The sequence below is a fragment of the Hydra viridissima genome, unplaced genomic scaffold, assembly GCF_058129835.1.
Source record: "Hydra viridissima isolate aposymbiotic clone 2 unplaced genomic scaffold, HvirCarnegie_v1 scaffold_7, whole genome shotgun sequence".
Classification (NCBI taxonomy): domain Eukaryota; kingdom Metazoa; phylum Cnidaria; class Hydrozoa; order Anthoathecata; family Hydridae; genus Hydra; species Hydra viridissima.
Window position 1 is genome coordinate 14,221,988 of NW_028324306.1, and position 18,607 is coordinate 14,240,594.

Genomic DNA, 18,607 nt, shown 5'->3' on the forward strand with positions numbered 1-18,607 from the left:
TTCTGTTTCAAGAGTGCAGTAAACACAGTTGGATTCGATAACCTATCTTAAACAGATTTTTCTATCGTTCTTTTAGTGAAATGCCAAAAGATTTTCATTAGTTTAGCTTATTGGAGACTTTTAACGCTTGAGTATGGCTTTTTGATATTCTTGGGTTTATTTCGTTCATATCATAACTGACGATCGAATTATTTGAAAACATTTTAACTAGGTATATAATTAGAAAGGTAAAATTTTCAAAAAATAATTCGTTAAGTTCAAATTGCGAAACAGCATTAGACTGAATATTTAATAAAAATGCAATCATGTTAAAAAAAATTTTTCTTTTTCTTTACTCATGAATCAAAGTTTGTTGTTAGGAAGAGAATTTAAAGATAATAAGTGCTATTTTTTTTTTTTAAGAAGAGAATTCAAAGATTCTAGATTATTTTAAAAGGGAGAAATCGTAACGAGAGCTGCATCGAAAGATTAGCGTAATACATCAGAAGATCGGAATAATATTTAGATAAATTAAAAGGATTATTCACTTTAATTTTTCTCTTTTACCCCAAACGTTTCCAACTTCTCTCGTTAAATATAATTTATCTAAATATAGTTTTAAAATTACAATTAGATAAAATTACATTTAACGAGATAAGCTGTAGTATAATTTTATATATATATATATATATATATATATATATATATATATATATATATATATATATATATATATATATATATATATATTTCACAATGTAATTCTCACAATGTAAGAATTTCATTGTGTTAATACATTGTGAGAATTACGTCTCACAATGTAAACCCCACCTTTATTTATTAAGCCTAAGATAGAAGAAATCTTTTCAACTTTTTACAAGCTTTTTATATCAGTTGGTAATTAGTATTTGAAAGAAAATTCACCACAAAAGTTGGCGTATATGACCTAAGATTGCTCAGGTGAACTTTTTGTTGCATGAGGTTTTATTATACTCGCATGTTACTTTGGATGATTGATTTTATTGTAAAGTTTGATAAACACTGAAGTGGTTTTTTTCTCCACTTAAAAACTTGAAATCAACGAAAGATAACATACACTCGCAAAGCATAAAAAAAATTTTGCAATACTCAATCAGGTAAAAAAGGTAAATTAGACATACATTTTTCATAAGCTTATTGATATTGGTAAAATCTTAGTTTTACTGTCATCGAGTCAAGTAATTTTAGTGGGTACGGCTAAATGTGGTCTGCTCTCAAATTTTAGAAGTTTAAAATAAAATGTTTTCGCGGTGTAAATAAGACAAAATATAAAACTAAGTTGATTTCCTGACAAGTGCAAAAGTGTTCAAGTTATGTGTCTTTAAAAAAATGTATCTGTTAATAATTATCAAATTATTGCAAAAAGTTTTCTTTTTCAATAAGAAGTGGCGATTGAGGACTTGGTAAATTTGTAACACCCTCCGAGACAATCATTTTTAATTGAAGTGCAAGATTTGAATTTGATTTTAATTTTTCTGGCTCTCAATTGTGCTATTGCTTGCGCCTTTCTTTTCTTGCACGCCTTGTATTCGGCTTCGCAATTTGATACGCAACTGTGTATCTTTTTTGACATCATTTGTGATTGTGATTGACCAGTATTATTATTTTGGAATGCTTTTGTTACATTTCGCTCGGTTTTACCATCTAAAGCTTGTGTTATATTTTGATCGCTTCCTCTGCCTAAAAAATGACAACAAAAATGAAAAGTGACAACAAAAATATTTTCTACAAAATATTTAGACAAGCTTGAGCAATAAATTTAATTTGAATGTGTTAATAAATTACTGAAATCTCACCTTTTTTTTTTAAAGCGGCCCCGACAAAAAGCAAGGAAAAAATGATAAAATAACTCAACCGCAGATCCATTTTTAGAACAACTTTTAAAAAAAAAAACACCTAATTTAGAGCGAGCGAAACAAAAAATGTGCGAATAATAAGATTCATTCAACCGTAACAACTCAATCTATAAAAATCTTTCAAACTTGAAATAAATTGAAAGCAGCTACTCTTCGTGTCGAATTGATTTTTTTTTTTTGTCAACGTGCCATGAGAAAATCTTTCGAGTTTTTTTTTTAATAAAGTACAAGAGCTCGCCTTTCTAAGTGCAACTTTCGGAATAATTTCTTTTTGTTTTGGTTTCGCTTTAATAGTTTTTCTAATTACTAACACTTATAACGATTTCTTCATCGTTTTCGATAACTGAAGACTTAAAATCTTAACTTACCGAAACTGGTCACATAAGTCAGCTATAAAAGAAATTTTCATAACTTTGCTTGATTCTAAAAAATTTGGGTGTATCGAGTCCAAAATTAATTTTAAAAAAGTCGTATCATCCACCATTTGAATATACAAAATATGAGAAAATTATTAATTTTTTTTTTTAAAAAAAAAAATAATTCATTCTGGGGATTTTAATCTAAAAATTTTGTTTATCTATTTGTGCATTTTGATATACTAAAAAGTATAATAAATATTAAAGAAATTAGGATTGAAATGGTGGCACGAGGCAGTTTCAATTCGCTCTTTGTTATCCTACCTTGTTCTTCTTTTTTACTTACAACTGCATATTTCTTTCAGTCAAAATAACCTTACTTTTTAGCTACTTGCCCATGTGCTTTAAAACTGTATTTTTTCTAAAAAATTGTCATAGCAACCGTCCATTATGGTGGCAACTGAAGAAAAACTTTTTTTTTATCAGTTGAAAATTTAAAAACTGTAAAATATTTCTACACTTTTGTCTGCCATTTTTAACGTATTTTACAAGTAGTAAAGTAAATGTTAATAATACCCGTAAAACCTATCAATTGAAGGCCAGTGTGAAACCTGGATAGGCAGTGGTGGGGGAAGAAACATTTTTTTTTAAATATAGTCATAAAAAAATGATGAACGAAACTCTCATTTTGAAAGAAAACTAATTAGATTTGGATTTCAAAATGTCCAAATCAAAATGTTAAGTTTTTGAGTTAAAAACAATCCTTTTCGTTTTTTAAATAGTAAAATGCAATTAAACAGAAATCGCTGAAAAAAAAAATCACCTCGCTATCGCCCCACTAGAGAATAAACAAAGAAGAGAATCAAATATTAAGAAGAAAAAGTAATTTATACTAAAGTTTTTATATATGCGTGTGTGTGTGTGTGTGTGTGTGTGTTATATATATATATATATATATATATATATATATATATATATATATATATATATATATATATATATATATATATATATATATGCGTGTGTGTGTGTGTGTGTGTGTGTGTTTATATATATATATATATATATATATATATATATATATATATATATATATATATATATATATATATATATATATATATATATATATATATATGTATGTATATCTAGCAGGCATATAGATAAATAAAGTTTTTGAATGGCCATCAGGCAGAACACTATTGGATGTTGGAATGATAACAAAGTAAATTCGCTTTACTTAATGAAGAAGTCAATATTTAAGGCCGTTGTTTAATTAAAGAAGACGTAAAATTAGCCATCAGTCATACCCTAGATTAGAAGATAGTGGCGCACATTCAGGCAAAATATTAAATCTAATGATAAGTACCATAAAAACCTTTAGTCACTCATAATAAAATTTAACCACTTCTTTATGGATTTATCCTCTGAAAATATTTTGGTATATAAATAATATACTTAAATATTGACCTTTTCATAAGTAAAAGTCCGCGCATGAAATGGGATTTGACATAAAAAAAAAAAGCTATTTTATTCAGAAGCTTGAGTTTGAGCTTGAATGTTTTTTTTTCACTATCCTCGAACACAAACGAAGTATTACTTCAGAATTCTTCGGACACTAACGAAAAAACCTCGGTACTTAAATAAGGTTTTTTTCAAAGTAACGTTTCTTTCGAGTTCAAAATGAAATATTTCCAATATGTTGTCAAGTATTCAAGAAATAAAAAAAAATCACTACAACCTTTATTTTATAAACTTATAAAATAAATAAATATAAAGTAGAAATACTAGAACATAGAAATATATATAAAACTTAGAACAGAGGAATATACAAATATTTCAGTAATCAAAGATAAAATAATTCAAGGTAAGTTGTAAGTGTGAAATATTACAAGCGTTTGAAAACATTTTTATATTTAAAAAATTTGTAATTACTACGATCTAATATTTAATATTTTGGATCTAATATTTAGATTTTTTTTTTCAGAGACGTACCTATGCAGAAAGAGAATAAAAATTAGAGAACCACAAATATTAAATTTAAAAAGAAGAATTAAAGAAAAAAAAAACGGTGTTCTTTGTCATGAATTACTTCTTGTGTTGTGAGTGGAAAGTATAAAAGAATTTTCTTTCTCTCTATTTTATAAATATTTATTATAAATTTTATATTTATTATAAATTTTATAAATATTTATTATAAATTTTATATTTATTATAAATTTTATAAATATTTATTATAAATTTTATATTTATTATAAATTTTATATTTATTATAAATTTTATATTTATTATAAATTTTATATTTATTATAAATTTTATATTTATTATAAATTTTATATTTATTATAAATTTTATATTTATTATAAATTTTATATTTATTATAAATTTTATAAAGATTTATTATAAATTTTATATTTATTATAAATTTTATAAATATTTATTATAAATTTTATAAAGATTTATTATAAATTTTATAAAATTTCAAAACGTGGTATTTAAAAAACTTTATTTGAATACCAAACAGGTATTGCAATTTATTTTCTGTTTCTATTTTTTTTTTTTTTTTGTCTATTTGTAAAAACTTCGACCAGGCTCAAGACGTGTTTTTGTTAATAAGTTTATAAGTTTATAAGTTTAAGTGCATGCGTTAACTGTTTTAAGGTTCAAACGTAAGAATAATTGAAACAAGCCTAAGAATTGTCTCATAAGTGACTCATTAAGCAATCGATATGTTTTTGCTCTACCAAGTTACGTTTACTGCAACTTAACTAAGCAGCAATCAACCCCCCTTAATCCGGCCTTTTATATCTGCGGCTTGGTGCTAAAAGAGCAAATGTCCAAAATCTTGATTAAGAGTTACCGTTTTTTTAAAGATTTTTTCCTCTTTTCATAACGAATTTCATAGCAGTGAAATGATTTATTAAAGACGACTTTTCTTCACCTTTTTCCAATACAAATATGGTTTGTAACTCAGACTGAATATTGGCCTTTTGTGTACTTTACAAAATACCTATTGCGTAACCTGACTGTCAATCAAATAGGGTAACAGATAAGCGATTGCATCTAACTGCCACCTGGACAGCTGTTATTGGTTGACGATCTAGCAAACTAAAATCAGCTAAAAAAAACTTCAATAGTAAAAGTGTTTCTGTTAATAAATTTGTTGCTGCCTTTTTAAATGCGGTTGACTTTATAAAACCAAGGCCTTCCTGACACCACAAATTTTGTGAAAACGTAAAAATGATCATTCTACAAAAATATCTTCTTGATTCAAAAAACTACAGAATATCTTCATAATTGTCAAAGAAAATCACAAAATTATTAACACTTTTCACAAAATTATTTTGTTTTTGAAATTGATTATTATTAAAATTATTATATTAAAAAAATTATTTTGTTTTTAAAAGACAACAAAGCTGCATAACTATTATTGCTACGATTTTTTTTTTGGTAACTTACTAGAAAGTTTGCTCCAATACACACGTATTTATTTTATAACATCAACTTATGTAGGGTCAATAAAAATTCACGAATTCAAGGAAGTCGTACACACATTTAAAGTCTATTTGTTACGATTGTCCAGTATGATCTCTTATAGACCTAATAGAAAATGTTGAACTACACGGTGAATTTGCCGTGATTTTACTGTGAGTTCACGGCATTTTTTAACAACGGCTAACACTTAACATGCACAAACACTAACACGTTTATTATTTCTTTAACTTAACATTTCAGAAGAGAGCCGTCTGTAAATATTAATTTAAATACTCCCTGTTTTAATTAAAACTATACAGATTGGTGTGGTGAGGCATACAGCTGAAAATATGACAAAACATATTGGTGAAGTTTTAAACCAAATATGATCATGTAAATTATAAGGGGGTGCAACAGATGGTACAAAAACCAACGTAAAATATCTCCATACGGTATTTTACACGAGTAGATTATGGACTAAACAATTTTGTCAAAGATTTGACTAACAAAAATGTTTTTAAGGATGTCATTTTCAATATACAGCTGCAACTTTACTTCTAATAAATTCACAGGTGTTAGAACGCAACTTTAATATATATATTTTGATTAAAACATGGATTGTCTATACTAATCAGCATTTCTAAAACTAGAAAGAACGTGTGATGTTGTTTATACTTGTATTAATATTACCTTTTTCAAGTTTTTATTTATTTTCAATTAAGACAATCAAATACTTTAAATTTAATTTCGGCGTACAGCAAATGTTACCCGCGCAACGGGTACTACAAAATATTGACATATAATACAAAATATGACCCGTTGGTAGAGTATTATTAGTCAATTCATTTAGTTATTCGTTATATTCAAGTAAAGAGACTTTTCAGCAAATAAAACTAATTAATTGTTAAAGGGTCATTAATTCTCCGTTCTTTTCCTAATCTATTAAATAGAACATTTTTACCTGGATTAAATTTTTATAATTTGAAGAAATATGAGCAGCTTTGAAGCATTAAAAGATTGATGAACATGCCAATTTTACTGGTAATTTTTTTCATATAATAAAACTGGAGCTTCAGAAAACGGAACTCCAGTTTTATTTAGTTAATACCAGCTTTAAAGAAAAACAATTTCTAAAGTTCATATAGAAAATAATTGGAAAGTATTATATGCTGGAAATAAAAAAAAATGTTTTATGCTTCGACACTAATCACACAATAATAGTTCTAATTTTTAGTCCCAAATATAGAAAATAGTAAAAAAATAATAATGATAATGAGACTTATACTAAAGCCATAAAAGAGTTTTGCCTCCATTTTAATTCAGGTTTCAGAAACGGTTTCGTGATCAAATACAAACTATTTAAAAAAATACATTTATTTTTTAGTAAAACTTAAAGCTCTTTAACTTTTAATTGGTTGTAAACCAAAAACAAATAAAAACTACGGTTTTGGTTTTTTTCTACTTTGTTTTTATTATTACTTTCTTTTACAACTTTTTTTTTTTTTTGTTATTGAATTCTGACGCTGACATTTTTAAATCTGAAGCGACGCCTAAAAAAGTTAACTAGCTCCTTTCTTATCGGTGAAGATAGAAACGTATATATAAGAAAATCAATTACAAATCCTGTATAAATGAGGATAACTAAAAAAACCTTGTTTGGATTCTTGACTTGTTTTTCCATGAGAATGAGACCGTATACTAAACCTGGTATTAGAAAGAATAAAGTGAAGTTGATAATAACAAGGAAAGGTACCAGGTAACTTCTTAACGCAAGCCTTGAATTCGATACTAAAGAGACTCTTTTAATTTGATTCTTGGTAGGACAATCGTTGAGTTGCATCGGTAATGTTCTTCTTCTGAACTGATGATGACAATAGAGGCGATATCCTATGTATCCATTTGTGATTATTATGAAGGCAAGTAAAAATGCATCTGTTATTGGGAAGATATATGCGTAATACAATTTGTGTATAGAAACATATGATTTTTTAGATAAAACAATGCTGATAAAAACTATAATTATAGTGATAAAAACTGAGCCAACCGTTGCTTTAAGTCTCCCATAAGTACACACTTGATTATAGCGCAGATTTAAATATACTTCGCAAAAACGATTAACCGTAAATATAAAAATAGCAACTTCATGAAAACTCATCGATACAATAGCAATATAAATATCTAGCACTGTCGCTTCATCATTTTGTGAAGAGAATCCAGGAACAATTTTTATATTTAAAGTCGCTATGATTTGTATTTGAGTAAAATTGATTCCTATCAAGATTAAATGTTGTATATCATTTAGTCGTCGTCTCACTTTCAATGTGAAGTAAATGGCTAAAAGCTTTAATACCAAAACTCCATATCCGATGGCTATAAAACAAATATTAAAAGCAGTAGAAACCATTTCTATAACAATTTTGTTGCATTGAATGTTATTTTTGCTTTTTTTCTTTTTTTCTTTTTTTTTTTTTTTTTTTTTTTTTCTGTTTTTTTTTAATAGAGTTTATACAATAAAAAAGATAAGAATTAATATGTTTTTGAAAATTTTCAATTGAAAAGCTTTTATTTTCATTCTTTAATTTAAAAAATAGCAATAAAATGTTTCGTTGCATAACCAACATTTTCATTGTTCAGCACAGATATTTGATTTATACGAGAATGTAAATCACACTGTTTTCTTGTCTAGGTAATTTTTCTAAATATGAAGAAGACTGCTGATTTTGAAAGGAAAAATTTTAATCGGTGATGATTCTATATCAATAGCATGTAGCTTGTTGACCTTTTCGAATCCACCTGTTGTACGAATTTCTCACTTGCGACGCACAAAGTTTTATTCGGAAAAAAGACTGTTATTTAGAGGAAATTGTTTTTTTTTATGACCTTCTAAATTGTTTTAACTATCTAAGTATTTATTAAAAACTTATAGAAGTTCTAAATAATAAATGTATCGTGGTTTCAAAAATAGGAGCGTGAAGTACCATAAAATAGGTTCTAATGTTCTACTTTTTTATTATTTCCAAGAAAAATCATTGTTGAAAATCAGACTTTTAAACTAAAATAAATCAATATATGGGTTCCAATTACTTATATTAGAGACTGGAGACCACTAAAGGTCAAACGCAGGCACAGTATTTCAAATTATAATTTTAATAACTTTGGGTATCACAAATTAAAAATATTTTTTTTTAGTTTTGTTTGTATCGAAAGAATATATTCTCTTTAAAAACTTATGATTTTTTTATTTTAAAAAAAGCTAATAGAACGTAGGAAGACAAACTTGTGTTATCCATGTTTGAAGCAGCTTCAAAGCCATTGTATCTTCAATTTCAAGATTATATTTGCTCATGTTGAGCAGCTACCATCTTATGAAGTATTGAATTGAGCATGCAATTTAATACTGCACGAAGATATTTCCATGTTACTCAGTCAATGCTCAATTTAGCACCATTATTCTTTTTGATACTAACAAGATGTTTCAGAGATGAAGTTGGGTCCAATCCGATCTTTATTTTTAGAATCACAACTCTGAGAAAATTTAACTGACTACACTATCCTTTATTTTAAAAGATTGGTTATTTTTTAAATCAATGAATCAAAAAAACTTTTCAATTGCAAAATTTCACAAATTTATTAGTTTTTATCTTTTTTATTGTATAAACTCTTTAAAAAAGAAAAAAAGAAAAAACAACATTCGATGCAACAATATTGCTATAGAAATGGTTTCTACTGCTTTTAATATTTGTTTTATGGCCGTCGGATATGGAGTTTTGGTTTTAAAGCTTTTAGCCATTTACTTAACATTGAAAGTGAAACGACGATTAAAAGATATACAACATTTAATCTTGATAGGAATCAATTTTACTCAAATACAAATCATAGCGACTGTAAATATAAAAATTGTTCTTGGATTCTCATGCGACAGTTTGACGGAATGACAGCTTCTTAATGTAAAGCAAGCTGAACGACCTAAAGTGCCTTTGGTTGAGCAGTTCTTCAACGCAACCAAGCATGCTATTTTTTATAGCCTAAAGCATATTTTGTGGCATCACTGCCATTAGTATGAGGCTAAGATCGATATATCTGTCCTGTAATTAATTAAATAATCAAATTATACACTATTCGGCCGGTTTTCCTGCTCTTGTTTTGGGTTTAGTACATAACTCTCTTTATGCTCATCTGACCCTCTCATTTAATTTTCCTTGATAGCGCGTTTCCTGAATGTGCCTTGATCTTCTTATGCATAAGAATTAAAGTAGTGTCCTTCATGCTATCAATAAATATTCCTTTTGAAGGAATTCTTCTCTGCACTCGAATTTATGAAAGTAGTTTATTTGACTTTCCAAGGATTTTTAAGGAGTTCAACTTTTGAAACAGCTAAACTGTTTCCAAATTCCGACTTGAGACTTTTATTTAAAAAAAAAACAAGTTATTTTGAAGGATCGTTTTTCAAAAAGTCGCACTTTTTAAAAAAAACTCGTATCTTGTCTTTTGAAAAAAGTTAAGCTTTTTGATAGTTTTGTTTTTAAAAACTCTTTTATTACCTGCTATTAAAAGTAAAAAAAAAAAAAAAAAAAGCAAAGTATTCAGTCGAATATAGTAAGCATCGACGTTTTGGTTTTTGGGTTTTCAACTAATAGTAACGAGTAATAAAAAATGATTTTAACCTGTCCTTTAAGGTAAATCGAACTTTCCGAAGTCTTTTTAAGACGCAAGATTATTTTCATTCATAAAATTGATACTGAAAACTCGTTATAAGATGAAATTTAACAGTTTTAAAAGGAATTCTGTGCAATGCCTTAAAGGGTTGAAACAAATTAACTTATGGTATGCAAGGTATCGCAACATTTTTTTCTGGAATCTTATGGCCTTGTAAGTTTAAATACATCCAAAAAGCAAAAACTATTCTAGTTAGATTTTTTAGATACGAAGTCAAACACTTTCAAAAATTTACTTGGAATTTAAAAAAATGCTGGATTTGAAAAAAAAACTAAACGTTAATCGACAAACTTTATAAAAGGCGAAGCTTCAAAAATGTTTTTTTATCAAAATGGCATACAGACTTTCGAAAAAGTCTGACTTTTTGAAAATCAAAACTGGTAAAAAAGTAGTTGTTTTTTAAAAAAAGAGCTTTTTCTAAGACGAAATATTTCAAGAATAAACTGGTTTCGGAACTTTTCCAATTTTGCTTCAAAGTACGTTCTTTAGAACGAAAACACCTTCTTGCTTTCAAGTCACACTTGTCCAAAAATGAGATTAATTACTTCCGAAAAGCACGGGAAAAACCCTTTGTTAGTCAATATACACACCTTCCTGATATGAAAAATCCAAAAATTGAAATCTCATGACCGTCCGAGAAAAAAAATTCAATTTGAAGTTTTCGGCATTGTCAAAAATGTTTGCAAAATGGTACGATATGTATCTTTGGAATAAAAATCATAAAAATAAGTCGGAAATTGCATGTTGACTGCTTTGAGAATCATAATAAAACAGTTTTTGCTTTTCTGAACTTTTTATTCTCAATAAATACAAGGTTATTTTTTCTTATGTAATCAAATATTTTTTCACAGCACTTTCCACATATGAAATTCAAAAAACAAACAATGCATTCCTTTAATTTTAATCAGAATTTTAAATTCAAAATGATGATTTTCTTGAAAAATTTCAACAGGTTTTCAAGAGAAGCAAATGCTTTCACAAGTTCTTGCTGTTGAAATCAACAAGACAATTTTGTAGGTTTCGCAAATATTCTGGATGGTCTATTGGCATCTTGCATCTTTCCCAATGTGTCCTGAAGTTGTGATGCAATGCCTCTGTGGCCTGCTCACTGTACTTGCCAAGAGATTCCTTCCTGTGATCAATGAATTCCTTGACATGAAAGAAGACGGCGTGGGCTTTAGGGATCACACTTTCCTTTGGCAAAGAAAGGAAGGAATTTTTGAACTGTGTGATTTTTTCAGCATAGTTACTCTGCAACTGATTTCCAAAACAAGAGGACACAACTGCATCAATCTTACTGAGTGTATCAATCCATGGAAAAACTTGGAATGCTGAGTCTTCTTCAGCAAGTCTTTGAAGAAGATCAACATGCTTCAAAAGTTTTCGGTACTCATTGCCAGCAAACTGGCCTCCATGAAATGGCTGAAGCTTGATGTGAAGTGCTTTTGGCCATTTATCAGCTTTATCCCAGGTTTCTTTCAGGGTTTTAAACAAATGGTTCACCACACCAAGTAAAAGATGAAGTTCCATGGGTGGGATCTTGTCAAGAACAAAAGTAGAGTCATGCACATCTAAGAGTGGATTATGAACAACATTTTGAAACTGCTTGGCCTTCTTGTGGTCCAGACCTGAATCTTAAAATGAAGCAAAGCACTTTCTTATTGAGGCAAAAGGCGGAGTTTTCCACGGTGATCCGCATCACACCAAGTACATGGATGAGAGCTGGCATGGGATTGAAGCTCGCAAACAAAGTTTGCTAACTTCATGTCACAGGATAAAGAAAAATCTACTCCACTTGGACAAATTAAAGACAAGATGCTTTTGAGGTTATCATAATTATCAGGACCATCCTCCGCAACTGCAACGAGAAGTTGGCGCTTAACTCCACTGTCTCTGGGTGTTTGAAATAACACAGCCTTTTTGCCTGGTGGTGAAATGGATGGTTTCTTCTTCATGAATGCCAAGACTGACTTTAAGGAAACCACCTCCACCATCGATGCCCAACTTCACCAAGTAGTCACCTTGAACATGACGTTGCAACAAGACATCATTCAGTAGCTCAGACAGATTTTTGGACTGCTGCTTGTCATTTGAAATGAATATGTATGTCTGTGAGAAGTGGTCTACCAATTGCTTTCCAATGTCAAGAAACTTTTCTTTAAATCTTGGCTCAACAACATTTGTATTTGTGACTTGGTTTAATGTAGACGCAAGTTTTTTGATGTTGTTGTTTGACAGTCCAGTGTTGTTTTGTATGCAGACAAGATCTTGAGCTCGTAAAAGTGGCACATCACCAAACAGTCTCTTGGGGTTTGAAGGACCTTTAGGAAAGAAATTTGAAAAACACCAAATTGAGATACTTAAAAAGCAGTGGCCTTGTTAAAATGCAAAACATTTTATGTAGTACTTTTACTGTTGAAGTATTAAGCAAGATTCCCTTTACCTGGAGTAATTGGCATGGGACGGCCTCCACCACTTTGCGCAATCCTGACAGTTCCATGAGGTGAGGACTGTTTTGCTGAGATAACAGTTGATGCAATCTGTTCACTGGCTTTTGGATCCTTTGAAGCAAGTTTTTTAAGCTTTTCTCTGAAGGTGTATTGATTTCATTGATGTGACACTCCTCTTGCAACAAGCGTGAGACAGTCTGAACATCTTCTTTGATTTTGTGAAGCTCCTGGAGATTCTGATTTGTCCAAAGGGTGCTTTTGAAGTGCTTTCAAATGACCAATTCGACAAATAATGCAATCACAAGGCTGACCACGTGTCCCTGGTCTAACCAGGACTTCTGTGAAATCATAAAGTTTTGGGAGAGCCACATTTTCACCTTTGCACTTTTTTCCTAAAAGAACCCTGCAGATATTGCATATTCCACTTGGAACTCGTGAGTCAGAAAAGTCAAGTGTGAATGAAACTGATTTCTTGATTTGTTCAATCAAAAAACTTGTCAATTCTCGAGTACATTTGTTCAAACATAGGAAACAAACTGTTTTCCTACAGTCATCATGTTTTTTAACAGAATTTGGCATTTTTGCTTTGAAGTTAAAAAAAAATTGTCATGCAGAATTAACACTTCGTCAGGTTAGAATTATTTTGTTCTATCTCCCATTTTAAACTTTGAAAGAAAGTTTTTTGATTTTTTTCTATAAGTAAAAATTATTTAAAATTTTACTTTTTTACTTTTTTAAGAAATAATAACTTATTCGTTAAATAATTCATATTTAAAGAAACTATTTAGAAAAAAAATTTCAAAAAAAAAATTTATTTTAAAAGTAATCATTACTTAGTAAAATTAACAATTATTTTTTCTCCCAACGTTTAAAATTGGAGATAGAACAAAATAATTCTAACCTGACGACTTGACAAAAACTGCATTTTCCTGGAATTACAAAAACTTGTTTAGAATTAAATATTACTCATTAGGGCTTCGTTATAATAACAAAATGTTTTTTATACAATTTCTGTCTTATTTTTATGATTTTTATTCCAAAGAAACATATTGTACCGTTTTGCAAACATTTTTGACAATGCCGAAAACTTCAAATTGAAATTTTTTTCTCGGACGGTCATAAAAGATTTCAATTTTTGGATTTTTCATATCAGGAAGGTGTGCATATTGTTCCCACCAAAGGGTTTTTCCGGTGCTATTCGGAGTAATTATTCTCATTTTTGGACAAGTGTGAAGTATGTGTTGCTTGTCATCTTCACCAAGATGACCATTAAAACCATTTAAAAAAATGCAGTTGGAGCAGACTGAGTCTTCAATCTTCAGCATGTTAGCTTTACAGGTGATTCTTTTGATTTGATAAAATCACAGATCACGGAGCTCCGGTTTTATTTAGCTGATAGAAATCAGCTTCAAAAGGAACATTAATCTCTGAAGCTCATATAGAAATATTTGGTAATTTTTGTTGAAAGTTTAAAAAATATGTTTTCAGACCGTTCAAATGGTATTTTAAATGTTTTGACACTAAGCATATGCACAATAACGATTTTCATTTTGAGTTCAGAAAACAGAGAATAATAAAAGAAGTAATTAGATTTATACTAAAGTCATATCTTGAAACACTATTACTTGCTTAGCGCAAACTAAAGAGATTTTGTTCAAAATACGTTAATTGAGTTTTCTCTTCATTTAATTTCTTTCTTACTTCAGGTTTCTGAAACGAATTTGTGAAAAACTCCTAATGTGTTTCTTGGTAAAATTAACCTTTCCTTCCCGGGTCAATTTCCGTTACGTTCCCATGTTCGAAATAGCTATTTCTGACTCAAATACTTTAAAACTTTATGGTTACTAAAATAATATGTAAATCTCTCTAAAACTTTGGCCCCTTTTTTACTATCAGACAAACAAATATTTAAAAAATTCTAATTTAATATAATTTAAGGTGGAAACCAGGAAGAAAAATGACAAAAAAAAAATTTTTTTGATTTTTTTTTTTTTTTTTAATTTTTTGAAAGATTGACCCTTTAAGTTGACTTTTAAAAAAAAACTTTCGACATACTTGTTTAAATATATAGCATAAATTTGACCTACTTTAGCCCCACTATCATATAAAACTCCCTAGCAACCTTATAGCAACAAGTTTTTAACTTGTTTTGGAAGTGATTATGGACTTGTTTTTTCAATAGCAATTTTGAGATGAAAGCATAAAGTCATCAAGAAAGAATTGCTCTTGTTTTCCCGGTCTAAACTGCATTGATAGAAGTCACAAACCTTATTTAACAGAGCACAAACGTTCTTGTTGCTTATTTGATTTTTTTTTTTGTTAAGATGTCAAGTAAAAAAAATTTATCTAGAAAAGTTAAAAGAAAATGGAATGGATGTCATCCTAATAAAAATTATTCTACTGTTCAGCCTTTAATATCTCCGTCTTCATCAGTTGTTCTAACTAGTCTTAGTGCTAAGAAACTAGTTACTGACAATAGTATTGAAAGTTTTGATGATAAACAAATTGATAACTATTTCGTTTTGATTAATTTTACCATATTAAAAAGTTTGATTTCAAAAACAGTTTGTCAGTGCTGTTATTATCCTCTTTTAATTGAAGATAAATTAAGTCACAGAATGGGTTTTTCTCATTTACTCAATATGAACTGCTCAGCTTGTGGCTGGTCTACGTGTACTTACACTTCACTAAGAGTTTTATCAAAAAATAAACCAGAAAAAAGTAAAAAAAAAACTTTTGAAGTAAATATGCATGCAGTTATTGGTTTTCGAGAAATTGGTTGTGGATTTAGTTCTATAAAATCGTTTTCTCGATGCATGAACTTAAATTGTTTGACACTGAATGGGTTTCAAATAGTTAGCCAAGATGTTATGACAGCTTACAAAGAAGTTGCAAATAATAGTATGAAAAAAGCTGCTACTGAGCTTCAAAATGGTGATGATACCAATGAACCATCAAAAATACGTGTTTTGATTGATGGTTCTTGGCCAAAACGCGGGCACATGTCATTGAATGGAGTAGTTACTGCATTATCTGGTGGGAAGTGTATTGATGTAGAAGTTCTCTCAATACACTACAAAGGGTGTGAAATGTGGGAAAAGAGAAAACATTCACCAAAGTTTGATTCTTGGAAAGTAGGACATGATTGTTCCATTAATCATCATTAATCTTCTGGAGCAATGGAATCTATTGGTGAAGTGAATATTTTCAAGCGATCTGTTCAAAAGAATAATTTGATTTATACGGAATATCTCGGTGATGGAGATACATCATCTTTTAACGATGCTTTATCTGCTGATCCTTATCATGAGTTTAAAGTGATACCAGAAAAACTGGAATGTGTTGGTCACGTCCAAAAAAGGTTGGGTACACGATTATGTAATTTGGTTAAAAAATACAAAGGAACAAAAACACCTATTTCTGGTAAAGGAAAGTTGAAAGAAAAACTTATAAATTCAATGCAACATTTTTATGGTATGGCTGTTAGAGCCTATAAAGGAGATTTATACCAAATGAAAAAAGCAGTTTATGCTGTACTCTTTCATTTTACTAGCTTTCCTGATAATGATTATCGACACCAATTTTGCCCTAGAACAACAACTAAAACATGGTGTAAGTACTGGAATAGTAGCAAGAAAATTATAACTTCATCTATGTTAATTCCACCATGGATAAAGACTTTAATTCTTCCTATTATCCAAGACCTACAAGCTGATGATTTACTCAAAAAATGCCTGCATGGTGAAACTAAGAATGGTAATGAAGCATGACACTCTTTGATATGGTCTTGTGTACCCAAAAACAACTTTGTAGGGAAAAATATTCTTGAAATGGGTGTTCATTCAGCAGTGATCCATTACAATGATGGTGCAAATGGTGTCTTAAATGTACTAAAGTATTATGGTTAAATCAGTTCAGTAACTTGTAAAAAATCAATTTTAGCAAATATTGCTTGTGTTAAACGGATGAATTTAAAATCGAATAATGAAGGAAAAAGTAGGAGAAAATCTTTAAGATCAATTAAAATGGTTTCCCGTGATGCTGAACAGGATAAGAAAAAAGAATTTTATGTAGCTGGTGGTTTTTAGTAGTTTTAACACTTCAAAATGATCTATTCTTTTTTATTTCTTGTTTTTTTTTGCATAAATGTTTTTTAGGGTTTTTTAAAATTCAAAACATGATAACTTAAGTACAGTTTATGTTTATGAGCTGAAATTTTCAGGAAATGTTTATTTAATATTGATGCTCCGGTTGACCCATGGGTTTTTCTTGGATTTGGTTAGATAAAAAGTTATTGCTATAAATCTATAGAGGAAGTCAAAAATTTTCAATTTTTTTAGTAAATTCGTGATAAAAAGAGTAATTTTCAAAAAATGCATGGGTTAAACGGTTTATAATAAGTTGTTTTATAACTGTATCGATTTTTAATCCATAATCTTTTCACTAGATAGAGATATTATGTTTTGAAATACAGCCTTTGTTGTTCTTTTTTCCGCCATTATGCATTTTTAATAAGTTTTAAAATTTATCTTTTTAAATAAAAATAATTATAACACTTTATTAAAACAAGTTTTCATCAAAAAGATACATTTTATATAATATTTCACAGTTTCATTTTTTCCCTGGTGTACCACCTTAATGTAATATAATCTAATTTATTTACACGTCAGTAGAACGTCGCATGACAAAAAAAATCCCATCCGCACGCTTTAAAAATTCGCTTTTTGGCTAAAAAATCCAAAATCAAGTCGAAAATACATTTTATAAACAGCTAAAAGTTAATAAAAAAAACTGTTAAGCAATCTTAAAAGTAGTTCAAGGCAAAAAAAAGTTTGTCAAAAAAACTGTGGAAAAATTTCAAAAAAATATATGAGAATTTCTTAAAGTTTAATTATGCAATATGTAATATTAATTACATAATTATACAATATGAAACGTAATATGAAAATGTGATAAGAAACGAAAAAAAAGTTATTTATGACCCGCTGTGTGGGTCACAGGGAGTGAAAGGTTTAACGCTCTGTAACTTTTAATTGGTTGTCCACCGAAAACAAGTAAAAACTACGGTTTTTTCTTTCTTTTACAATTTTTTTTTTTTTTTTCGTTATTGAATCCCGACGCTGGCACCATTTTTAAATCTGAAGCGGCGCCTATAAAAGTCAACTAGCTCCTTTCTTATCGGTGGAGAAAGAAACGTATATATAAGAAAATCAATTGCAAATCCTGTATAAATGAGAATAACTGACAAAATCCGGTTTTGCTTCTCTTCCATGAGAATGAGACCGTATACCAAACCTGGTATCAGGAAGAATAAAGTGAAGTTGATTATAATAAGGAAAGGTACCAGGTAACTTCTTAACGCAAGCTTTGAGTTCGATACTAAAGAGACTCTTTTAATATGATTCTTGGTAGGACAGTCGTTGAGTTGCATCGGTAATGTTCTTCTTCTGAACTGATGATGACGATAGAGACGATATCCTATGTATCCATTTGTGATTATTATGAAGGCAAGTAAAAATGCATCTGTTATTGGGAAGATATATGCGTAATACAATTTGCGTATAGAAGCATATGGTTTAAAAGATAATACAATGCTGATAAAAATTGTAATTATAGTGATACTAACTGAGCCAACCGTTGCTTTAAGTCTCCCATAAGTACAGACTTGATTATAGCGCAGATTTAAATATACTTCGCAAAAACGATTAACCGTAAATATAAAAATAGCAACTTCATG

The 18,607-nt window shown here is 29.0% G+C and overlaps 4 protein-coding genes across 4 annotated transcripts in view; 3 read left to right on the forward strand and 1 right to left on the reverse strand.

Moving 5' to 3' along the window:
• Positions 1–18,607, forward strand: part of LOC145184741 (large ribosomal subunit protein mL37-like) — a 253,325-nt gene that overhangs the window by 175,882 nt on the left and 58,836 nt on the right. The gene's annotated exons all lie outside the window — the stretch shown is intronic.
• Positions 1,314–2,030, reverse strand: LOC149886268 (uncharacterized). The gene is made up of 2 exons (XM_090093539.1): positions 1,815–2,030; positions 1,314–1,698 (listed from the first exon to the last, which is right to left on the reverse strand). Exons 1-2 carry the CDS (start codon positions 1,882–1,884, stop codon positions 1,394–1,396), a joined length of 375 nt encoding a protein of 124 aa, XP_089949665.1. The 5' UTR covers positions 1,885–2,030; the 3' UTR covers positions 1,314–1,393.
• On the forward strand, positions 15,145–16,840 carry LOC145193410 (uncharacterized). Its single transcript, XM_080070871.2, has one exon. It carries the CDS (start codon positions 15,195–15,197, stop codon positions 16,035–16,037), a length of 843 nt encoding a protein of 280 aa, XP_079926997.2. The 5' UTR covers positions 15,145–15,194; the 3' UTR covers positions 16,038–16,840.
• LOC149886269 (uncharacterized) lies at positions 16,050–16,977 on the forward strand. The gene has a single exon (XM_090091956.1). It carries the CDS (start codon positions 16,050–16,052, stop codon positions 16,638–16,640), a length of 591 nt encoding a protein of 196 aa, XP_089948082.1. The 3' UTR covers positions 16,641–16,977.